At 66.8% G+C, this 24,267-nt stretch overlaps 1 protein-coding gene across 1 annotated transcript; it reads left to right on the top strand.

Annotated features, from left to right (window-relative positions):
* The first annotated feature begins 1,106 nt into the window (after positions 1-1,106).
* On the top strand, positions 1,107-23,816 carry MMP17 (matrix metallopeptidase 17). Its single transcript, XM_075996411.1, has 10 exons — positions 1,107-1,270; positions 9,629-9,761; positions 9,988-10,114; positions 11,820-12,103; positions 12,367-12,543; positions 13,476-13,575; positions 15,693-15,775; positions 15,872-16,024; positions 21,713-21,970; positions 22,592-23,816. The coding sequence occupies exons 1-10, from the start codon at positions 1,118-1,120 to the stop codon at positions 22,927-22,929; spliced, it is 1,806 nt and encodes a 601-aa protein (XP_075852526.1). The 5' UTR covers positions 1,107-1,117; the 3' UTR covers positions 22,930-23,816.
* Positions 23,817-24,267: the final 451 nt, after the last annotated feature.

Here is a 24,267-nt window from a genome sequence, read left to right as displayed (position 1 = left end):
AGTGCCAGGTCGTCTGGGGCAGGTGCAGAATCTCCCAGCTACAGAAGGAGCCACAGCTGCGCTTAGAGCAGCAGGGATGGGGGGGGCAGAGCCACGGGGAGGGGGTTTGCCTGAACCCAGCCCCCACCAGGGCAGGGGCCACCACTGCCTTCGGTGGATCCGGCAGAGGTGCCTGAGCCTCAGTTTCCCTGTCCATAGAATGGGCCCTGGGTCCTGACCACCAGCTGTGACTTGGCGACGTGCCGGGAGAGCGCAGCCCGCAAGGTGGGAAGCGGGGGTGGGGGTGTCTGGCGGGGCGCGTCCCGCCACTGTGTCCCCCGCTGGGTTCCGACCCGGCTCTGCCCGGGCTGCGCGCCCACCAGCCTCGCGGTCCCGGTCCCCGTCCCTGGGCTCAGGGGCTCTGTCCGCAAACGGGAACCCCAGTTCCCCCGCGCAGAGGGTGCGAGGGCTGAAAAGCACGCGTGACCCCGAGCACCCGGGCACACGCTGCACCCCCGCCAGACGCGGGCTCCTCCCACCCGGTGACCCGCGGCCCTCGCGACCCCCAGTGGCTTCGAGCCCCGCTGAGACTGGGCTCCCGACGGACCCGGACCCGCCTTGGGACCCCCAATCCCCGGCCTCCCAACAGCCCCCGCTCGCCCCCTCCCCCTTCTCTGCGGCTCACGGGCTCCCCCAAGCGCCCGCGGTGTGCTGTGCTGCGGCCGCCCGGGACCCCACGTGACGGCGAACCACGGGCCCCGAGTGACCGCGAACCCCGGCCGGGCGGCGAAGTGGGCGCCGGGGGGCGGGGGGGCGGTCGGGGTCCGCTCACCGCGGGGCAGCCCGGACTCCCGGATCCCGCGCCCTGTCGCGCGCCCCGCCGCCCCAGGTTGATCTAGGGTCACTCGGGAAGCGCCTTCGTCCGGACGCGGGGCCCGGGCCCCAGGACTCTGCAGGGCCGGCGGGGCCCCAGCACCGCAGCGGGGGCGCGGGCCGGCGGGCGCGGGCCCTTTAAGGCGGCGGAGGGACGCGCGCCTCGTTAGCATCTCATTAGCATGGCCCCGCCCCGCCCGGAGGCGGGCGCGGGGCTCGGTCGGGCCGCTGCGCGGGGCTGCGCGGGGAGCTGCTCGGCCGCGCCATGGGGCTCCGCGCCGCCCGGGGCCCCGGCCCCCCCAACCCGCGCCCCGGGCCCGGGCTGCTCCTGCTCCCGCTGCTGCTGCTGCTGCTGCTGGCGGCGCGCGGGGTCTGCGCCGCGCCCGCGCCCCGCGCCGAGGACCTCAGCCTGGGGGTGGTGAGTGCGCGGCTGGCCGGGGGCGCGGGGCGCGGGCGGGGGCCCGGCGGTGCGTGGCGGCGGCGTGGGGGCCGGCGCGCCCTGCGCCCATTGCCGAGGCGGGAGCGCTGAGGCCGGCGCGGCGGGGCGGACGCGGGCGCGGGTCCCCTCCCCGCGCCGTGCGCTCGGGGCGCCGCAGCGCAGGAGCCCGTGGGGCCGCCGGGTCCCGGCGCGGAGCGACTGGTGGAAGAGGACGGCCGCCCCGCCGCGCGGTCCGGGGGCGGCGGCGCCGTGGGAAGGGGCGTGCGCCCCGCGCGAGGAGGGGCGGGGGCTGCGGAGCGTGGGCGCCCGGACGGCCCGCGTCCCTGAGTTTGCTCCGCTGCGGGTGTCGCGGCCGAGCAGCCGGCCCCAGCTCGCGCCGGGCTTGGACCTCGGCCCTGCGCGCCCCCCGCCCGGGCCAGCCTGCCCTGCCTCCCGGCCGGCGCCTTCCTCCCGGTCCAGGCCCACGCGCCGCCGCGCCGGCCGCCCCTTACCCCGCGCCGGCCATCCCTCTTCCAACACCCGCTGCCCTGCTCGGCGGCCGGGGCGGAGCCTCCCGTGGACCCGGAAGATCTGAGCTCAGACTCAGGGGTCCCACCACCCCAGGCTGGGGTCCTGGGGGCGCTCGCAGGCCGGAGGATGGAGCGATTCTTTACGAGGCTTCCGCCCCGGCAGCTGCGCTCGCTCTGCCCGGGTGCGGGACTCCTGGCTCGGCCCCCCATCCCCCCACCCCCTGCACACGAGTCCTGAGACAGCCTCCCAGAGGGTCCCGGCAGGGCCCCTCTCCCAGAGCCCCTCCCAATTGGGGGCTCCAAGACCCTCCGGCCCAAGCAAGTTGCCGTAGGTGGACTTCAGGCAGGCGCAGCATTCTGGCAGTGGGCACTGGGGTGGCGTGCGCAGCCCCCGGGGGTGGCAGGACTTGGACACGGGTCCGGATGGGAAGCAGACGTGGCCACCCCACCCCGGCTGCGGCAGACCTCTCTGCCATCCTGGGGGCGTTGGCCACCGTCCCCACTGTCCCCATCCAGATGCCTGCGGGTCCCCAGAGCGAGATTCCTCCCTGCCAACAGCCTCTGAAGTCAGGGTACCCCCTCCAGTCCCATGTGCGGCTTGGGGGTTGTTTCCCCGGGGCCCCACCGAGGAGCAGGCTCCATCTAGGGGCGTCCTGGCTCCAGCTCTGCCAGGATGGGAGAGCCCAGGCCCCCCACCTTCCAGCCCCGAGGGTGCCACAGAAGGGCCCTGGCGGGGAGGGGGTCCACACACTTAGGGACACAGCCCCCGGCCCAGCCGAGCTGGCCCATCAGCCCAGTGCAGTTTGGGGGTGTCCCGCTCCTGCCTGGCCTGACGGCATGGGGCAGGCACACTCCTCCCTGCGCTACCTGTGGCCTCTCCCCGCTACCTCTCCCGGCTCCCCAGGGCTTCTGCGTCCTCGGCACCGCCAGGGTCACCTGCCCCACGGCCCACCGCACTGAGCAGGGGACAGGGCTCCCCAGCCTGGCCCGAAGCGGTGGGGCCCTGGCACCCGGCCGGTGGGCCAAGACAGAGGAGGCCGCCGGCAGCCCCCTGCCCTGCCCGGCGAGGCCTCCCACCCAGGCGAGGCGGACCCGCCGGTGCGGGAGCCACCGTCCTGCCACCTGCTCCCGACTGGCGGTGCAGGGCGGCCTCTGGTGGCCCTCGGGGGAACCGCACGTCGGAGCTGGGCCGGCGGGGAAGAGGCTGTGTCCGGCGGGGTTGGTGGGGTGAGGGATCTCCTTGCCGCTGACCCCCAGACCGCCCTGGGGGGGCCGCTGACCCTGTGCACGTCCGGGTGCCAGGGAGGAGAGGAGCCCCTTTGTGTGTGTGACCGGCTTCTGCCAGCAGACCTGTGGCCCGCGGTCTGCAGCCTGGCGGGAGGGGAGGGCCAGCCTGCCCCACCAGCCCGCCCCGCCAGCCCACCCGGCGGGTCAGCAGTGGACAAAGCCCGGGATTGAGCCGCGGGACCGGCTTTCGGGCTGTGTTGGGGACAGAAGCGCATGCTGTGCCCTCCTGGGCTCGTCCTTGAGCGCCTGGGCTGTCAGTCACTCTGGTGTTGAGTGACACCCACAGCAAAGTGGCAGAGCTGGAGGAGGGGGCTCCAGGGGGACGTGTGCCCCCCCCCGTTTCCCGGGGGCCTTTGCAGCCTGGGCCTGGAGGACGTGGCCGTGTCCCTCTGCTGTTCGTGCATGGATGGTGCCGAGCCGCCACTTCCTCCTCGGTCTGTGTCGGAGAGCCCGCCGTGTGGCCCAGGCTCTTGTGCAGTGAACGGGCTGCTTCCGGGACGTGGCTGCCACCAGCAGCACCGCAAGAGCCCCTGGCACCGCGGCTCGGGCGTGAGGGGCCCGGTGCCACGCGGGCGTGCCGGTCCCCTGGTGGCAGGTTTTGCAAAGCGTCCTGTGAAGTCCCTGCCGGTTTCCGCTCTCAGCAGCAAGGCCTGAGTCTCGGCCCCGAGCCACACTGCGCCGTGACGGCTCTGTTGACCCTCAGCACCCACCTGGGTGGAGGGTCACCGCTGAGGTTGTGAGCGGGGTCCCCGTGGCCCAGGAGGCCCCGAGGGGCCGGGCGGGGCGGGGCCGGGGAGTGGTGGGTGGGAGCCAGGCCCCCGGGAGCTGCCCCCCTCGTCCAGGCCTCAGCCCGAGGCCCCTGGGTCCCTCAGCCGCAGCACCCAGTGTGCCCTCGGTACCTGTGTGGTCGCCCTGGCCTGGGGCCAGGGGTGTCCCCTTGCACCCTGCAGCCGCACTCTGAGAACGCCGGCCATGGACCCTCGGCCAAAGCCAAGAGAGCCTCGGGTGGTCAAGGGGGCCCGTGGCTTCGCCCTGAGCTGGGCGGCCGGAGAGACGGGTGTCTGGGTGAGCCTTGCTCCGTGGTCCCCTGCCGACAGCCATCTGCCTGGCCCAGCAAATGTGGTTTCCCTCCGACGTGGCCCCTGGACACATCGGGAGCTCTGGTCCCGGGCAGCCACTCACCAGCTCCATGATCCTAAGCGCCGTGCCTCAGTCTTCCCACCTGTAGAATGGGGACCCTGAGAACGGGCTGTCGTGGGAGCGTCGGGCGGAACTTCCGACAGTTCTGGGCCGGGGCGGGAAGGGGCCGAAGCTTAGGGTTTGGGGTTAGTAGGGTGTTTCCAAGGGCACTTTGAGCCTGTGATTTGAGCCCGTTGGTTGAGGGTGGATCTGAGCTTCCGGGAAGCACAAGCCCAGGCTCCCGGTGTGGGTGCGGCGCCCGGCGTGTGACAGGTGGCGTCCTTCTCACGGCAGCCGTGAGCCTGCCGGACGCTGAGCTCCGGGATTCGGGCTCCCCCGGGCTCGGTCCGGCCCACGGCGTGCTGGGACGGGAGGGCTGCGCAGGGCGCAGAGCCTGGCTTCTCCTGCACTCAGCATCAAGTCCTGCTTTCCACCTGCCCGAGACCCCGCCCGCCCTGGGCCTCCTACTCCTCCCCTCCCGCCCTCCTGTGTTCTGCCTTTCTCTCCCCCAGCTTCCCGGCTGGGCCCTGCCCCAGGGCCTTTGCACTTGCCCCCCCCCCCCGCCATGTTCACTCACACTCACACACCCAGACACCCGCTTCTCCTCTGGCAGCTCACAGCCCGAAGGTCACCCCCAGGACGTCTTCCCTGAGCACCCCTCTTTAAGCAGCCCCTCCATCCCAGCCCTCACCGCCCCGCATAGCTCAGCGGCTGCCGGCGTAGGCCCTGTGGCCAGGCAGCCTGGGTCCCAGCCCCAGCTCGCTGCTCACTGGCTGTGTGACCCTGGGTAAGCGTCCTAACCTCTCTGTGCCTCCGCTGTCTCATCTGTCAGCTGAGGACAGCAACAGCACCCACTTCTTAAGGTCGACGGAGCAGGTGCTTTCCGGGCGCCTGCTGCATGTGCAGTGCAGTTTCGGAATCAGGCTGGGGTGCTGTGGGCTCAGGCAGAGCGCGGGTGGGAGGTGCTCGGTCACGGACAGGGGTTCCCGTCCGGGATGCAGCGGCCGCTGAGGTTCGTTTCCTTGTGTCCCCGTTTGCCGTTGGGCTCCAGGGGGACGGCGGGTGGGCCTGGCCTCCTGCCCCCCCCCGCACCTACACGGGTCCACATGTGTTCCCGACAGACACGCAGGCTGCCACAGGGCTCCCAGGAGGTCCCCTGGGGAAGGGGGTGTGGCAGCGGAAGGGACGGGTTGGTCAGCCAGACCGTGAGCTGTGTGATGTCAGCAGGTGACCCAACCTCTCTGAGCCTCAGTTTCCCCATCTGCAAAATGGGGCTAACGGCCCCTGCTCTCCGCCCACCCCTGTGTGGCAGTCAAGTCCGCTGTGGGTGAGGGCAGGTCAGCTGCAAGGCCCCAGTGAGGGTGGGGCCCAGTTGCCGGGAGGCCCCCAAGGCACAGTCACAGTGCAGGGGCAGGGCGGGGGTAGGGGCGGCGCACCCAGGCTATTGCAAGAGTCAGCATCAGCCAGCAGATATGCGGGGGTGGTAGCTGCGTTCCTAGGTTTGCTAAAATCATCAGAGGAGGCCAGGCGCGGTGGCTCATGCCTGCAATCCTAACCCTCTGGGAGGCCGAGGTGGGAGGATCGCTCAAGGTCAGGAGTTCGAGAGCAGCCTGAGCAAGAGGGAGACCCCGTCTATACTATAAATAGAAAAATTTGGGGGCATGGTGGTGCGTGCCTGTAGTCCCAGCTACTCGGGAGGCTGAGGCAGGAGGATCGCTTGAGCCCAGGAATTGGAGGTTGCTGTGAGCTAGGCTGACGCTACGGCACTCTAGTCCGGGCGACAGAGCGAACTGTCTCAAAATAACAAACAAAAACACATCGAAGGGAATTTTATGCTGTGCGTGTTACGCCTCCTTAAGGCTGTAAAAGATACAGCAAGTGTCAAACGGTGATCCGAGCCGCAGTGACAAGTGAAGTGGCCGCTGGGTGGCCAGGGGGGCCGTGGGGGAGGCCCCAGCCTCCGGGCTCAGAGTCCCATCCTCCTTCGCAGCAATGGCCCCGCCCCTGGCGGGAGTGGAGCAGTTACCACCAGAGGGGCCCAGTGGCCTTCAGGAAGGTTCACCCTCCTCCTGCCCCCTCCCCAGTGGCCTTCTGGAAGGTTCACCCACCGCTGCTGCCGCAGCGCCCGCCGCAGCCTCGGTTGCCCTGGAGACAGCGGTCTCCGTGGCGACAGCGGAGGGAGGACCAGGCGGTGGGCGTGGGGGCGGGAATCTGCTCAGACCGATGCCCCCGGCCAGCCGGCGCCTGAGCCCAGCTCTGTAGGTATGGGGGTGGCCGGCAGGGGACACGCGATGGGGGTGTCTGTGTCCCCTCCCCAGGGCTATCCCGCCCCGGGCGCCTCTGTGGCCGGGGAGGGCGGGAGGGAGCCCATGAGTGCCGGCCCCGGGCCTGGGCCTCTCTCCCGGGGAGCAGAGCTGCCCGGGCGGCTGCTGCTTCCGCAGGGTCGAGCTGGGCAGGGCATCTGCCCTGCGTCCGCCACGGCCTCCTCCCTTCCTCCGTAGCGCGTCCCCTGGCCAGGTGGGGAGCTATCCCCACCCTCGCACTCTGCCCACCTCCCCGAGCTGACCCAGAGCGGCCATGGGTAGACCGAGGCACAGCTCCCCCCGGGCTTTGGGATGGGAGGGGGCCATGGGCACCCACCAGCCCCGGGCTTGGGTCCCTTCTGCGCTCTGTGCCCGGTAGGCATGGCTGTTGGTGGGGACTTGCCTGTCCCCAGACCTGCGGCTAAAGCCACCTGCTCTCTTTTTTTCTTTTCTTTTTTCTTTTTTTGGAGACAGAGTCTCGCTTTGTTGCCCAGGCTAGAGTGAGTGCCGTGGCGTCAGCCTAGCTCACAGCAACCTCAGACTCCTGGGCTCAAGCGATCCTCCTGCCTCAGCCTCCCGAGGAGCTGGGACTACAGGCATGCGCCACCATGCCCGGCTAATTTTTTTTTCTATATATATTTTTAGTTGGCCAATTAATTTCTTTCTATTTTTAGTAGAGACGGGGTCTCGCTCTTGCTCAGGCTGGTTTTGAACTCCCGACCTTGAGCAATCCCCCGACTCGGCTTCCCAGAGTGCTGGGATGACAGGCGTGAGCCACCGCGCCCGGCCCAGAATCAAAACTTTAAAATGTCTGTAAAACTTCTCCAGAACACTGTGTGCAGCTGAAAATGCTCCTATTGGGTGCAGAACGCGCTCTTGGGTGTCTCCGGCAGCTACTGTGTTTCCCCAAAAATAAGACAGGGTCTTATATTTATTTTTTCTGAAGAAGACATTCTAGGGCTTATTTTCAGGGGATGTGTTATTTTTTTTTTAAGTACAGTACAACAGTCTACATTGATTCAAATATAGTGAAATCATCTTCTCCTGGAACATCATCACAACTCTCCAAACCAGGAATTCCATCCTGAATCTCTTGTGACTCTGTTTCCTTTAGAACCATCGGCCCCGATCTCTCATGTCGAGCACTAGAGCTCTCGTGGGGCAGATGAGAAGGGCTGCTCGTCTTCTTTCCCGCCCCGCGACGACACGCAAGGGTTGTGCAGATGCGCTGCGCAGCCACACCCGTCACTAGGGCTGATTTTCGGGGTGGGGCTTCTGTTGCGCAAATGCTTAGAAATCCTGCCAGGGCGTGTTTTGTGGGTAGGGCTTATTTTCCGGGAAACACGGTAGCACAGCGAGTGGCCGTGGGACACACCAGCAAGTCCTGGTGACGATCGCTGTGGGGGCGTGTCCGTGCGGGGCGGGGGTGCCCTCCCAGAGGAAGAACTCGCAGGCCCAGCCATGACCCTGGCACCCCAGGGGCAGAGCCGGAGTGGGAGGTGGGCCCGCCTGGGCCCCACCTTGGGGAGCATAGGTTGGCCCTTGGGGGAAGCTGCCCCTCCACTCACAAGTGCCCCCTTGGAGGGCCCCGGTCCTGCAGCCTGAGAGCCAGACTGGGGGGATCCCCGGCACCCAGTTCCTCACGCACTCTTGGAGGCTTCCTGGCAGGGCTGCGTGGGCAGGGCTGGGGTCAGTGGGGTTTGGGGAGGACCCAGCGTGGGTTCTGTTGGGGGGGGAAGCAGGGGGGGCTGGACGGGGTCTAGGTGGGTGGCAATTGTGTGTTCGGGGTCAGTGCCGTTGTCCTGACAATTCCCTGGGGGGGTCGGGAGGTAGAGCGTCAATCCCTCCTGTGGGCCCATCACCCACTCCCAGAGAGCTCGGGTGGGGGCATAGACCACAACTTTGGGGAATCATGCCTGCAGGTGGCATGAGTCAAGAGAATTTTTTTTTTTTTTGAGACAGAGTCTCACTCTGTTGCCCGGGCTAGAGTGAGAGCCGTGGCGTCAGCCTAGCTCACAGCAACCTCAAACTCCTGGGCTCAAGCGATCCTCCTGTCTCGGCCTTCTGAGTAGCTGGGACTACAGGCATGCGCCACCATGGCCGGCTCATTTTTTCTATATATTTTTAGTTGGCCAATTCATTTCTTTCTATTTATAGTAGAGACAGGGTCTCACTCTTGCTCAGGCTAGTTTCGAACTCCTGACCTTGAGCAATCCGCCTACCTCCGCCTCCCAGAGTGCTGGGATGACAGGCGTGAGCCACCACGCCTGGACAAGAGAATTTTTAATGCCCACCAAAGAAAGACAACAAGCCTACACGCAGGGCCAGCACGTCACCCAGGTTTGTACCCTTCTTGGAGCCAGGCTGGGGTTGGGGTGCAGCTCTGAGGAGCCGGGCGACCCGGCCCTGCACCCCATGTGCGGTCCTGGGCAGTGTGCACACTCGGCGGGGTGAGGCCCCATGACAGCCTGCGGGTGGCGCCAGCGCCGCCTGGCGGTTAAGAAACTGCTGGCCCGGCTCTGTGTCTCGCGCCTGTCATCCCAGCACTATGGGAGGCCGAGGCGGGCAGATTGCTCCAGGTCAGGAGTTTGAAACCAGACTGAGCAAGAGCGAGACCCTGTCTCTAGTATAACTACAAAGAAATTAATTGGCCAACTAAAAATATATAGAAAAAAATTAGCCGGGCATGGTGGCGCATGCCTGTAGTCCCAGCTACTGGAGAGGCTGAGGCAGGAGGATTGCTTGAGCCCAGGAAATTGAGGTTGCTGTGAGTGAGGCTGATGCCAAGGCACTCACTCTAGCCTGGGCAACAAAGCGAGACTCTGTCTCAAAAAAAAAAAAAAAAAAAGAAGAAGAAGAAGACAATTTTCCAGCTGCTGCCCGTAAAGTGACTTAAGGGTGGTGCAAGAGGTGGCTTGGGGGCTGATGAGGGGCTGGCTGGCATTGACAAGTCTGGGAGAGGCTGCCCCCCACCTGCCTCCAGTGGGGTCTGGGGCAGGCTCCTCTCAGGGTGTGGGACTGGGCTCCCATTGCACCCTCACTCTGCTCTCTGCCCCCAGGAGTGGCTGAGCAGGTTTGGCTACCTGCCCCCGGCAGACCCGGCTGCAGGGCGGCTGCAGACCCCAGAGGAGCTGTCCAGGGCCATCGCGGCCATGCAGCAGTTCGGCGGCCTGGAGGCCACCGGTGTCCTCGGTCAGTTCCTGGGGTGTGGGGGGCACCGCCGTCCCCAGCGGGCTGCTTGGTCAGGGCCACCCCCCAAGTTTGAAGACTGCGGTGGTCCTGCCTGCGGGGGCAGCGGCCCAGGGCCACATGTGAGGGAGGGGATGGTACCCCAGCACGGAGCCCTGGGGAGACATGGGGAACCCCAAGTCGGGGCGCTGGCCTGGCTCTGACACCCTCCCCCCACCCTGCCCTGCAGATGAGGCCACCCTGGCGCTGATGAAGACCCCGCGCTGCTCCCTCCCGGACCTCCCCCCAGCGCAGGCGCGGAGGCGGCGCCAGGCTCCCGCCCCCACCAAGTGGAACAAGAGGAACCTGTCGTGGAGGTGGGCGGGCAGCCGCCCTGCCAAATACCCACACGCCAGGGCCTGGGGCAGCAGGAAGTTACTCCCCCCTGCTGTCTGTCCACCCTCTGCCCCCCTAGCTAGGGCCTGCCCCCAGTCGGGCCACCCCAATCGGGGACGTCCTCATCTCAGGCCTCACTGACGTCCACAAAGACCCTGTTTCCCAGTCGGGCCACATTCGGGGGTTCCGGATGGACATGGGTTTGGGGAGCACCGTTTGACCCACTGCCCCAGGCTGTCCCCCTCTGTTGTCCCTCGGGTCTGAAATGGCTCCGAGGGGCCTTCCCTGGGTTGGAGCGGGTGGACAGGGGTCAGGCTGTGCCCGCCTGGGGCTGGGGCTGCACTCAGGGGTGGGCCCTGCTGCTGTGTCGGCGTCTCGGCCCACGCGACCGTCCCTGCTTCCACCTGCGGTCTGGTCCGCGCTGTGTGAGCCCTGGGGTCTCCCAGGGCAGCAGACACGCGGGGGGGGGGGGCAGGTCACGGGTGCACCTCACGGCACAGGCAGCCCGGGCTGGGGCAGTGCTTAGCCCCCCCAGGAGCGTCCTGGGAGAGGGGCATCCCAGGGGAGGGGCGTCCGGGGGAGGGGGCGTCCCGGGGGAGGGGCATCCCAGGGAGGGGCGTCCCAGAGAGGGGCGTCCCAGGGGAGGGGCGTCCCAGGGAGGGGCGTCCCGGGGGAGGGGCATCCCGGGGGAGGGGCATCCCGGGGGAGGGGCATCCCGGGGGAGGGGCGTCCCAGGGAGGGGTGTCCCAGAGAGGGGCGTCCCAGGGGAGGGGCGTCCCAGGGGAGGGGCGTCCCAGGGAGGGGTGTCCCAGAGAGGGGCGTCCCAGGGAGGGGTGTCCCAGAGAGGGGCGTCCCAGGGAGGGGTGTCCCAGAGAGGGGCGTCCCAGGGGAGGGGTGTCCCAGGGGAGGGGCGTCCCAGAGAGGGGCGTCCCAGGGGAGGGGTGTCCCAGAGAGGGGCGTCCCAGGGAGGGGTGTCCCAGAGAGGGGCGTCCCAGGGAGGGGTGTCCCAGAGAGGGGCGTCCCAGGGAGGGGTGTCCCAGAGAGGGGCGTCCCAGGGAGGGGTGTCCCAGAGAGGGGCGTCCCAGGGGAGGGGCGTCCCAGGGAGGGGTGTCCCAGAGAGGGGCGTCCCAGGGGAGGGGTGTCCCAGGGGAGGGGCGTCCCAGAGAGGGGCGTCCCAGGGGAGGGGTGTCCCAGGGGAGGGGTGTCCCAGAGAGGGGCGTCCCAGGGAGGGGTGTCCCAGAGAGGGGCGTCCCAGGGGAGGGGTGTCCCAGGGGAGGGGTGTCCCAGGGGAGGGGCGTCCCAGGGGAGGGGTGTCCCAGGGGAGGGGCGTCCCAGAGAGGGGCGTCCCGGGGAGGGGGCGTCCCAGGGGAATGGCGTCCCAGGGGAGGGGCGTCCCAGGGGAGGGGCGTCCCAGGGGAGGGGGCGTCCCAGGGGAGGGGCGTCCCAGGGGAGGGGCGTCCCAGGGAGGGGCGTCCCAGGGGAGGGGCGTCCCAGAGAGGGGCGTCCCAGGGGAGGGGCGTCCCAGGGGAGGGGCGTCCCAGGGGAATGGCGTCCCAGGGGAGGCGCGTCCCAGGGGAAGGGGCGTCCCAGAGGAGGGGCGTCCCAGGGAGGGGGCCTCCCAGGGAGGGGCGTCCCAGGGCCCTGGGCCTTTTCTCCGGGACTGGACTCAGGGCTGTGACCCCGCAGGGTCCGGACGTTCCCGCGGGACTCGGCCCTGGGCCGCGACACGGTGCGTGCGCTCATGTACTACGCGCTCAAGGTCTGGAGCGACATCACGCCGATCAACTTCCACGAGGTGGCCGGCAGCGCGGCCGACATCCAGATCGACTTCTCCCGGGCCGACCACAACGACGGCTACCCCTTCGACGGCCCGGGCGGCGCCGTGGCCCACGCCTTCCTCCCCGGCGACCACCACACCGCAGGGGACACGCACTTTGACGATGACGAGGCCTGGACCTTCCGCTCCTCGGGTACGCCGGGCGGCGCGAAGCCCGCGGGGACCCCGGTGGCCCTGCAGACCCCGCAGAGCCTCAGTGGGGGTGGCGCGAGGCCCGGGCGACTCTCGGGAGCCGCGGCCAGGACCAGAGCTGCGGGCACCCGCACGGCAGCCCCGCTGAGCCCCCCAGGCAGCCTGGGCCACCCCGCCCCCCAACTCGGCGGGTGGCTGCCAGACCCCCCCAACTCGGGGACAGGGCCCCTCCCTCCCCGGCTCACGCGGTCCCCGTGTCCCCAGATGCCCACGGGATGGACCTGTTTGCCGTGGCAGTCCACGAGTTCGGCCACGCCCTGGGGCTGAGCCACGCGGCCGCGGCGCAGTCCATCATGCGACCGTACTACCAGGGCCCGGTGGGCGACCCGCTGCGCTACGGGCTGCCCTACCAGGACAGGGTGCGCATCTGGCAGCTGTACGGTGAGTGGGCCCCAACGACGGTGCGCGCTCGGCACAGCCCGCGGCCCCACGCGTGGGGGGTGGACGGGCGCGGCGGGGGGCGGCGTGGGGGGGGCGCGGCTGGGCCCCTCTGGCCTCTCCCAGCACCGCCCCGACACCCTCGGCACGGCGGGGCAGCATTCCACGTCTGTCCCCCAAATTCGAGGGGTGGGGCAGGCACCCCCAATGCACTTTCCATCACTACGGATTGGCCAATTCTGGGCTTTTTTTTTGTTGTTGTTTTTTTTTTTTTTGAGACAGAGTCTCACTCACTCTTGTTGGAGTGCCGTGGCGTCAGCCTCACTCACAGCAACCTCAGACTCCTGGGCTCAAGCGATCCCCCTGCCTCAGCCTCCCAAGTAGCTGGGACTACAGGCATGCGCCACCACACCCGCCTATTTTTTTCTATATATTTTTAGCTGTCCAAGTACTTTCTTTCTATTTTTAGTAGAGATGGGGTCTCGCTCTTGCTCAGCCTGGCCTCCAACTCCTGAGCTCAAGTGATCCTCCCACCTGGGCCTCCCAGAGTGCTGGGGTGACAGGTATGAGCCACCACAGCCGGCCGTCCTGCGGCTTTTGTCTCTGGCCCTCGCTCTGCCCCTGACGTTTTCACGGCTCGACACACAATAGCTGGAGCAGAAAGTCCTTCTCTTCCCGGCTGCCGGGTTTTCCTTTTCTGTCGGTTCTGTGCCGTGTGGGGCGGGGCTGTGAACACGGGCATGAGAGTTTTTGCAGAGACACCGTGCGCCTGCCCAGGAGCAAGATTCCCAGGCGGTGCTCACGTGCCACCCTGCGGTCTGGCCCCACGGTGCCCGCGGCTGTGCCCTCCTGACCCAGCCCCGGAGGGGGGTTGGGGGACGGTGGGGCGGTGGGGGTGTCCCGGTGCTGGACGCGGTTCTCCTTGTGCCCCCCAGGCGTGCGTGAGTCCGTGTCCCCCACGGTGCAGCCCCACACCCCGGAGCCCCAGGAGCCGCCCCTGCTGCCGGAGCCCCCTGACAACCGGTCCAGCACCCCGTAAGCCACCGCCCCAATGCCACCTCCCGCCGGGGCCTGCCTGTCCCCGTCACAGCCAGAGTGACACTCCCCTTTTCCGCAGACTCCCTCAGGCGGGGGGTGGGGGAGACACAGGGCGAGCCCACCTGGGAGCCAAGACTTCAAACGTGCTTTCCTCTCACCCATGTCCCTGTCACCTGCTGCGTGACAAGCAGCCCAGCCTCGTGCCACCAGAGCCACCACCGCTTCTGCGCGTGGCTTCTGTGGGTCCGGACGCCAGACGGGGCGAGGGGTGGCCGGCCGCAGCTCCACGCCGCAGGGACATTGCCCAGGGCGACGGGGGAGACCAGGGGCGCGGGGACCCTGCCCGGTGCCTGGCAGGGCTGCCTCGAAGGCTGGGCTCTGCGGGGACAGTGGGCGGGGCCGCGCCGTCATGGGCGCTGGCAGGAGCACGCTGTAGTGGCCTCACCTCCCTCTGCCCAGCCCCACGCGGTATCAGCAGTTTTGGTTTCCAGCATATGATGGTTTTACGCTTTTGTTTTGTTTTGTTTTGTTTTGTTTTGTTTTGTTTTGTTTTGTGAGACAGAGTCTCACTTTTCTGTTGCTTGGGCTAGAGTGCCGTGGCGTCAGCCTAGCTCACAGCAACCTCAAACTCCTGGGCTCAAGCGATCCTCCTGTCTCAGCCTCCCGAGTAGCTGGGACTACAGGGATTCACCACCATGCCCGGCTAATTTCATATGTGTGTGTGTGTGTGTGTGTGTATTTAGTTGGCCAATTAATTTCTTTGTATTTATAGTAGAGACGGGGTCTCACTCTTGCTCAGGCTGGTTTCTAACTCCTGACCTCGAGCGATCCTCCCACCTCGGCCTCCCAGGATTACAGGCGTGAGCCGCCACACCCGGCCTGTTTTATGCTTTTCTCACTCGGCTGCACACCCTGAATGTCCACTCCGGCCAAACGATGCTGCCCCAACTCAGCTTTTTTTTTCTGAAAGTAACTTGTTTTTGGAGTAAGTGACACAAGCCAATGGAACAAAATTCAGAAGGCACAGAAAGCGCCCCGCTTGAAAAGGTCATTTTTCTCCCCCCGGACCCCAGCACCCCCCCCTCCCTGGGAGCAAAGGTCCCTTCCAGAAGGACCCGACACTTCTGTGCGGACGCAGAGCTGGGTGCAGCCACGGCGCCGCTCTCGCCTCGAGTGGCTTCTCTGAGAGGCCGGCGTCTGTCTGAGACGACCACCCGTCCCTCGGAGAGCCGGTGCCGTGCCGGGTCCATGGGCCACTCTGTGTTTTGGGGTTTTTTTTGAGACAGAGTCTCGCTGTGTTGCCCGGGCTAGAGGGCTAGAGTGAGTGCTGTGGTGTCAGCCTCGCTCACAGCAACCTCAGACTCCTGGGCTCAAGCAATCCTCCTGCCTCAGCCTCCCGAGTAGCTGGGACTACAGGCATGCGCCACCATGCCCGGCTGATTTGTTCTATACATTTTTAGTTGGTCTATTAATTTCTTTCTATTTTTAGTAGAGACGGGGTCTGGCTCTTGCTCATGCTGGTCTTGAATTCCTGACCTCGAGCGATCCTCCCGCCTCAGCTTCCCAGAGTGCTCTGTTTACAGGTGTGAGCCACCACACCCGGCCCCTCCCTGTGTTTTTAAAGTCCTCTCTTGGTGGACTGGGTCCTTCCCCATCGCAAACAATGATGCAGGTTGGGTGTCGTGACTCACACCTGTAATCCCAGCACTTTGGGTGGCTAAGGCAGGAGGATCGCTTGAGGCCAGGAGTTCCAGACCAGCCTGGGACAACATAGCAAGACCCCATTTCTGTAGGAAATGATGATGATGATGGTATGAATTCTCTGTCTAGGACAGAGCCGTAGCACAGGACCCGGGTCCCAGGTGCACTTAGCTCTCAGGTAGACGGTGCCCTGCTGGCCCCTCCTGCCCACCTGTGCTAAGCACCTTGATGCAGGCTCTCAGGGCAGGTCCCTGCCGGGGCCTCGCGCTAACTCGCCTTCCTCCTCTGGTGCAGCCACCGCGCCTCGCAGCGCCCCCAGCCGGCCGCCCGCTCCCCTGGCTTGGCGGGGCCGGCCCCGCGGGTGCCGGGGTGGGGGTGCCGCCTCCCGGCCCAGCCGCTCTCTCTGCCCACAGGCCCAGGAGGGACGTGCCGCACAGGTGCACCACGCACTTCGACGCGGTGGCCCAGATCCGCGGGGAGGCTTTCTTCTTCAAAGGTAACCCCCGCGGGTCCCCCGCCGGAGGGTGGGAGGGTGTGGCCCACCGGGGCCCCGCCCCGCCACCTGCAGCCCCACCCCCGCTGTGTCCCCCAGGCAAGTACTTCTGGCGGCTGAACCGGGACCGGCACCTGGTGTCCCTGCAGCCGGCGCAGGTGCACCGCTTCTGGCGGGGCCTGCCGCTGCACCTGGACGGCGTGGACGCCGTGTACGAGCGCACCAGCGACCACAAGATCGTCTTCTTCAAAGGTGTGTGGTCCCCACGGCGCACGGGGGCTCCCCGCAGTCTCAGGACCTCGGCGCCCGGCCTCCGTCTGCCCGGAGGCACCGAGCACGGGGCGGGGCTTCCCCTGCACACCGCCCGCGGGGCGGGGCTTCCCGTGCGCACTGCCCACGGGGCGGGGCTTCCCCTGCGCACTGCCCACTGCCCCTCCCCGGCGGGTCCCGCGCTGGCACCACGCCACGAGGAGGTGCGTCTTGGGTCGGGCCGCGCAGTGAGAAAGGCGGGGGACTGGAGACGGCTCCGAGCAGAGGCCGAGGGAGCAGCGTTCTGCGCCGGGAGCTGCCGGTGCAAAGGGCCTAGGGCAGGGACAGTCCTGCCAAGTGCCGGGGACGTCAAAGGGGGTGACTTCTGGGGCCAGGAGGAGGCGGAGAACTTACTGCAGGGTCGAGGGACGTGGTGGTGGGGGGTGGCAGGCAGCTGCCTCTCCCCGGGCCGCCCCACCCCACACCCCAATTCCAAGGAGAGCTCTGTCGTCCTGTTTGCACGCGGTGTGAGCGTCTCTCTCATGCCCACGACTCTGTCCACGCGCCGGGGGCCGCAAGCGGCAGGCGTCTGTCCTCTCTGCACGCCCCACGTCCAGGCTGGGCGGGCGGGCTCTGTGGGCGCCTCTGGTTCGGCCCCCCGGGGCTCAGCCTGCGTCTGCGTGCGGCGTTTCCCGCGAGGACGCCGGCCGTGGGTCCAGGTTCACCCTGGCGCGGCGCGACCTCCCCTCGCCCGCTCACACCCGCGAAGACCCGTCTGCAAGAGAGGTGCGCTCGGAGGCTCCGGGCGGATGTGAGTTTGGGGGCGCTGCTCAAGCCAGGGCAGCGGCTACGCCCCCCCACACACACACACACGGGAGAGACCCGGTTTCTCTGAGGAGGCGAAGAACGTTCTGCGTGTCTAGGGCGCAAACCGCGTCCTGGCTCCTCCCGCCACCTGCCCGGCCCCTGCTGGCGCAGACCCGGGACCTGGCACTGCGGGCTCAGGCCCGATTCCTCCCTCAGGCGCAGCAGGGCGTGGGGGCGAGTGGGGGCCCGGGAGGGAGGCCGCCCTGTGAGAGACGGGGACCCGGCACATGCTCCAGCACATACACTTTTGATGTTACTGTGTTTCCCCGAAAATAAGAGAGGGTCTTATATTTATCTTTCCTCAAGAAGACACCCTAGGGCTTATTTTGAGGGGATGTGTTATATTTTTTAAGTACGGTACAACAGTCTACGTTTATTCAGATATAGTGAAGGCGTCATCTTCTGGAGCATCATCCTCACTCTCCAAACCCCGAATTCCATCCTGAATGTCTTGCGACTCTGTTTCCTTTAGAACCATCGGCCCCGATCTCTCCTGTGGAGCCACAGAGCTCTCACGGGGCGGATGAGAAGGGCTGCTCCTCTTCTTTCCCGCTCCGGGACGACACGCATGGGTTGTGCAGACGCGCTGCGCAGCCACACCCGTCACTGGGGCTCATTTTCGGGGTGAGGCTTCTATTGCGCATGTGCTTAGAAATCCTACTAGGGCTTATGTTATGGCTTATTTATTTTTGCCTCTGAAGATCTAGTATACCATTTTTAAGGGTAGGGCTTATTTTTGGGGAAACACGGTATTTATGTTTTGTGTTCACCTCTCAGAAACATCAGCTTTCGAGGAGACGTGTGCACAAAGAAGCAAATGTGCTGAGTTTTCCGGATGTTTTCATTCCCTTTGCACAGACCCACCGCTCCGCTCTCCACTTGCTATGACGGGAGAATTGTTTCCTATCACTGTGTAAAGAGCCTCCTCGTTTCTTAAACCTTTATTTTGAAAACCAAATTTTAACTTCCAGAAAAATTGCAAATTCTCAGCCTCTAGGTCACCATGCTCACTCTTTGTTGCCCAGGCTAGAGTGAGTGCCGTGGCGTCAGCCTGGCTCACAGCAGCCTCAATCTCCTGGGCTCAAGCGATCCTCCTGCCTCAGCCTCCCAAGTAGCTGGGACTACAGGCATGCACCACCATGCCCGGCTAATTTTTTTTATATATTGGTCAGTTAATTTCTTTCTATTTTTAGTAGAGACAGGGTCTCGCTCAGGCTGGTTTCGAACTCCCGACCTCGAGCAATCCGCCCGCCTCGGACCCCCAGAGTGCTAGGATTACAGGCGTGAGCCACCGCGCCCGGCCTCTTTCTTTCTTTTCTTTCTCTTCCAAGACAGGGTCTCGCTCTGTCACCCAGAATGGAGGGCATTGGCGCAACCACAGCTCACTGCAGCCTCCAACTCCTGGGCTCAAGCGATCCTCCCGCCTCAGCCTCCCGAGTAGCTGGGCCCACAGGTGCACCACCATGCCCGGCCTTCTCTGCTTTCTTTTCCCGAACCAGTTAATCGTGAGTTGCAAAAGCCGGGCACGGTGGTGCACACCTGTATCCCAGGTACTCGGAGGCTGAAGCAGGAGGATCACTCAGGAGTTCAAGACCAGCCTGGGCAACATATAGAGACCCTGTCTCAAAAAAACAACAAAAAATTTTTTTAATTATTTTACGAAAAGAGTGAGTCGCAGACCTCATGACCCTCGGAGCAAGGCCATCGTCCCTGCACAATGACGAGACCTGGGCGGTTGAGTGTTGATGGCCCCGTCCCCGGCCAGGACCTCCTGGGCCACGTTCTCCTCGTGCCCCGGACGCCCTCGGACCCTGCACGTCACCTGAGTCCCCCGTGGCTCTGTGTCTCTGCAGACCTGACTCTGGTTTGCAGGTTCGGCGGGAATGTCACCCCGGTGGTGAGTTCTGAGCCATCCACCTGGTGACATCCGCTGTGGCCTCCTGGACAAGGCGCGTCTGCAGGTGTCTCCAGTCCAAATCCCCACGCCCCCCGAGGAGTGCAAGGGTGACCTGCGAGGGGACACGTGAGACCGTGGGGGCCTCAGCCCGCCCCTCCCCATGTCCCCCGCAGCCCTGGCTGGCTCCCGCTGGGCTGCAAGCGCAGTCGGTTTTCGGGTGTGCTGTCACCTGACACCTCCCTACTCACAGGCGTCTCAGCTCCGTCCAGTGTCCAGCAAAGGGTTTTTTTGTCTTTTTTTTTTTTTTTTTTTGAGACAGAGTCTCACTCTGTTGCTCAGGCTAGAGTGCTGTGGTGTCAGCCTAGCTCACAGCAACCTCAAACCTGGGCTCAAGCGATCCTCCTGAGTAGCTGGGACTACAGGCCTGCGACACCGTGCCTGGCTAATTTTTTCTATATATGTATTAGTTGGCCAATTAATGTCTTTCTGTTTTTTAGTACAGACAGGGGGGGGTCTCACTCTTTCTCAGGGTGGTCTTGAACTCCTGACCTTGAGTGATCCTCCCGCCTCGGCCTCCCAGAGTGCTGGGATTACAGGCGTGAGCCACCGCGCCCGGCCTCTGGTGTCCTTTTTAATTGTGGTGGAAAACGTGTAACAAAACGTGCCTTTTAGCCGTTTTTAAGTGTGCGGTTCGGTGGCAGTGAGCTCGGTCAGGTTGGTCTACAGCCGCCACCGCCGTCCGCCCCCGGAACACGTTTACCTTCCCAGCGTGAGTCTCTGTCCCCGTCAAACACTACCCCGCGCCCCGCCCCAGCCCGCGCCACCACCCCCACCCCACCACCACCACCACCCCACTACCACCCCACCACCACCACCCCACCCCACCACCACCCCACCACCCCCACCACCCCCACCCCACCACCACCCCACCACCACCACCCCACCACCACCCCACCACCCCCACCACCACCACCCCACCACCCCACCACCACCCCACCCCACCACCACCCCACCACCCCAGCACCACCACCCCCACCACCACCCCAGCCCACCACCACCCCACCACCCCAGCACCACCACCCCCACCACCACCCCAGCCCACCACCACCCCCACCACCCCACCCCACCCCTACCCCACCACCACCACCACCCCAACACCACCACCCCCACCCCAACACCACCACCCCACCACCACCACCACCCCACCACCAGCACCACCACCACCACCACCCCACCACCACCACCACCACCCCAACACCACCACCCCCACCCCAACACCACCACCCCACCACCACCACCACCCCACCACCAGCACCACCCCACCACCACCCCAACACCACCACCCCCACCCCAACACCACCACCCCACCACCACCACCACCCCACCACCAGCACCAGCACCACCACCACCCCACCACCACCACCACCCCACCACCACCCCACCACCCCACCACCACCCCACCACCCCACCACCACCCCACCACCACCACCACCACCCCACTACCTCCACCCCCCCACCCCCCCACCCCACTACCTCCACCCCACCCCACCACCACCCCCCACCCTACTATCCCCACCCCACCCCACCACCATCACCCCCACCCTGCTTTCTGCCTCCGAATCTGGAGCTCTGGGGACCTCAGACCAGGGGTCCTGCCGTTTGTCCCTCCGTGGGTGGCGATGTCCCTCTGCACGGGGTCCTGGGGAGCGTCCACGTGGCAGCGTGAGCCAGCAGTTCCCTCCTCTCCGAGGCCGCGTGGGCAGACCACGCCCGCTCGTCCACGGTCCACCGGAGGACACGCCGCCTGGCGGCCTGGAGAAGAGCCGCTGTGCGCAGGGGCGCGCTAATGGGCGCGCAAACGCGTCCTCCAGACCCTGCCCTCGATCCTTCTGGATAAACACCCAGCGGTGGGATTGCCAGGCACGTGGTGGCCTTGGCTTTGGACTGTTGGGGGCGCTCCGAGCTGCTCTCCACGACCCCACCAGCGGTGCCCCCGGGTTCCAGCCGCTCCACCCCGTGGCAGCGCTTGTTTTCTGGTTTTGACAGTGACCGCCCTGCCCGGTGCGGCGGCGCCCCCTTGAGTCCCGAGTTGCGCCTCTGCGGTGACGTGGGCGTCTGTCCACGTGCCCGCAGGCCACGTGCCCCTCTCCCCTGTGTCCAGCAAAGGAAACGTCTCGTCTCTGTGTCAACTCTTATTATTATTTATTTTTGAGAGTCTCACTCTGTTGCCCAGGCTAGAGTGAGTGCTGTGGAGTCAGCCTAGCTCACAGCAACCTCAGACTCCTGGGCTCAAGTGATCCTCCTGCCTCAGCCTCCCGAGTAGCTGGGACTACAGGCACGAACCACCATGCCCGGCTGATTTTTATTTTTGTATATATATTAGTTGGCAAATTAATTTCTTTCTATTTATAGTAGAGACGGGGTTTCGCTCTTGCTCAGGCTGGTCTCGAACTCCTGACCTCGAGTGATCCTCCCGCCTCGGCCTCCCAGAGTGCTGGGATGACAGGCGTGAGCCACCGCGCCTGGCCTCTGCGTCAACTCTTTCTAAAGTGTGAAAGTCACACCAGTGCCCCTCCTGTGGGTGCCCACGAAGATGTCCCTGGCCCTGTCCCCCAGAAGGGGGTAAAGAGTGGTGCCTGGGGCTCAGCCTGAGTGGCCGGGTCCCCGTCCACGAAGTGGCCGCCGCACGGAACCCGGGTCCACAGCTGCCGAGGGCAGGGGACGTCCGTGCCAGGCGGGAGCAGCTGCTCTCCGAGTACTCCTGAGCAGGCGGCACCCTGACTCGGGGCACCCGGTGACAGCCGCTGCCGTGTCCGGCCCTCCTGGGCGAGGCGCGGCAGGCGCGGGGGTGGGGAGGGAGGGCTGGAGCCCCCTGCCCCTCGGGGTGGGGCTGAGCCCCGGCCCATGGCTCTTTCTCTCGCCCCCAGGAGACAGATACTGGGTGTTTAAGGACAATAACGTAGAGGAAGGATACCCGCGGCCCGTCTCGGACTTCAGCCTCCCGCCCGGCGGCGTGGACGCCGCCTTCTCCTGGGCCCACAATGACAGGACTTATTTCTTTAAGGACCAGCTGTACTGGCGCTACGATGACCACTCGCGGCGCATGGACCCCGGCTACCCCGCCCAGAGCCCCCTGTGGAGGGGCGTCCCCAGCACGCTGGACGACGCCATGCGCTGGTCCGATGGTGAGCGCCGGCCGGGTGGAGGCTGGGCAGCCTCAGTGTCCCCACCTGTGGACAGGGGTAGCAACAGGTTGTTGGGAGGGTTCCCTGAGCCGAGGGGAGCCCTGCACCTGTCGGGGAGAGAGCCCCAGGGGTCTGCCCCACCCCCGCCGCAGACCCTCCAAGGTCCCCCACTCCTGAGGGCCGCGCCCCTCCCCTTGGGGCTGGTGTGCCCCCAGCCCACCTGCCGCTGCCTCCAGCCTCTCACCGCAAACACGCGCCCGCCCACCGCAGGGCCTTTGCACCTCCCCGAGACACCCTCGCAGCCCCTGCCCCCCGCTCCTGCGCACAGCCCTGGCCTCCCCGCACCCGCCGGGCCCCAGGACAGGAGTGTCCTACTGGGCTTGTGTTCAGTGCTCCCTCCAGACACCTGGAGCTGCCAGGCACAGAGCGGGCTCTCTGCGTACCCCGGTCAGGGAAGGAGGCTCTGGGAGGCCCTCCCACCCATCGCCAGCTGCCCGGGCCTTGGTGGGTCCGCTGTGGCCGCGCAGACTCTGACCCGTCTCGGAGACCCCCTGCGTCCCCGGACCGAGTCCCCGTGGGGGGCGGGGCCTGCGGAGCTCAGCGCTGCCCCCTCCCCCCCAGGTGCCTCCTACTTCTTCCGCGGCCAGGAGTACTGGAAGGTGGTGGACGGCGAGCTGGAGGCGGCGCCCGGCTACCCGCAGTCCACGGCCCGGGACTGGCTGGTCTGCGGAGACCCGCGGGCCCAGGACGGCTCCGAGGCGGCGGGTGTGGACGGGGCCCGCGCCGCGCCGGCACAGCACGACCGGAGCCGCTCGGCGGACGGCTACGAGGTCTGCTCCTGCAGCTCCCTGGCCTCCGCTCCGCCGGGCACCCCGGGACCGCTGCTGGCCGCCACGCTGCTGCTGCCGCCGCTGCTGCTGCGCGCCCGGTGGACGGCGGCGCAGGCCCTGGCGCTATGACCCGGGCGCTGGCCTGGGCGACGGCGGATGGATCAGGACCGCAGGGCAAGGACCGGTGCCCCGAGCGAACGCGCGGACTTGGGAGCCGGCCCCGCCGCCAGGACAGGCCGGGCGGCCGCCGCGCACAGGGGCGGGGCCGGGAAGACCGTCCGGCGGGCAGGGACGGAGCCGCCTTGCCCCAGCCGGGCCGGCCGCCCGGACCTCACTGCGGAGCCGAGGACTTCACTGCACCGCCCGCCGGCTGCGTCCCTCCGCCCCCGCCAGCTGTGAAGCAGCAGCCTGGTGGTGGGGGGCGGCCGCCAGCCCCGTGCGAGTCACTGCCGCCCTGTGCGCCCACCCGCCCGCGGGGCCTCCAGTCGGCCCCTTCCCCGGCGCGCCAAGCCCCACACCGGCGAGCCCCAGCCGCCCACGGCAGCACGCCTCCCCTTGTGACGCGTCCCGGACAAACACGACCCTCCCGCTTTGTAACCGCCTGGCTCCTCGCGCTTGGGGGGCACCAGGGTGGGCGCCCCAGGGGCCTGGGGCGCTTCCAGGAGGGACTGCGGGTTCGTCAGTCAGCACCTACCCGCGCAGCGTCTGTTTTTATCTTTCGTGTTCCCAAGGGGTCCCCGTGCCCATTTCGCAGCGGGGAGGGTCGAGGCCCAGCGCGGGGAAATGAGCCTCTTGCCGTGGGTGGGCTGGGTCCGGTCAGGACGGTGTTCGCTCACCCAGCAGCCCTCGGTCAGGCACCTGCCCGCATGGGGCGGACACGCATGTCCCTTCCCAGGCCATGGCTGGAGACGCTGTGTGCCCAGCAGTACGTGGCGCAGCCCGCGCGGCGGCGGTGTCAGCGTCCTCCTAACCCCAGGGCACGCGGGAGGCCGATTCCGGGGCGGCTCCTTCAGCGACCAGGCTCGAGCCCCGGCTGCCTGGTGCCCGGTGGCTGCAGGACAGCAACGCCCGGGCGGAGAGCGCTGGCCTAGGTCCCGGCTTCCCTCCCTGGGGCTGGGGGCCTCCCGTGCCTGGAGCAAGCGTGGTTCCCTTAGGGGGAAGAGGACGGGGTGGGGGGGCGAAGACAGGCCGTTGGGGGTCGGAGGCTACACAGGGCGCTGTCCGTCCTGCCCTGCCCAGGCGTCTCTGTGTGTGTAGAGCTCCGGGCTGGGGCGGCTGTTACCGTGACCGGGGTCCTAGGCCTCACGGGCTGCCGCAGCCTGGCGTCCCCAAGGGCAGCCCTGAGCGAGGAGGGAGGGGTGGGAGCCCACGGCAGGGTGGGCCAGGGTGGGGATGATCCCTGAGGCCCAGCGCGTGGCCAGGGCTGGGCTCACTCCAGGCACTCGGGAACCTCCTGGTCTCACCCCC

The sequence above is a fragment of the Microcebus murinus genome, chromosome 22 (assembly GCF_040939455.1).
Source record: "Microcebus murinus isolate Inina chromosome 22, M.murinus_Inina_mat1.0, whole genome shotgun sequence".
Classification (NCBI taxonomy): domain Eukaryota; kingdom Metazoa; phylum Chordata; class Mammalia; order Primates; family Cheirogaleidae; genus Microcebus; species Microcebus murinus.
The sequence above is the reverse complement of the archived record's forward strand: the minus strand, read 5'-3'. Positions and strand labels throughout refer to the sequence as shown.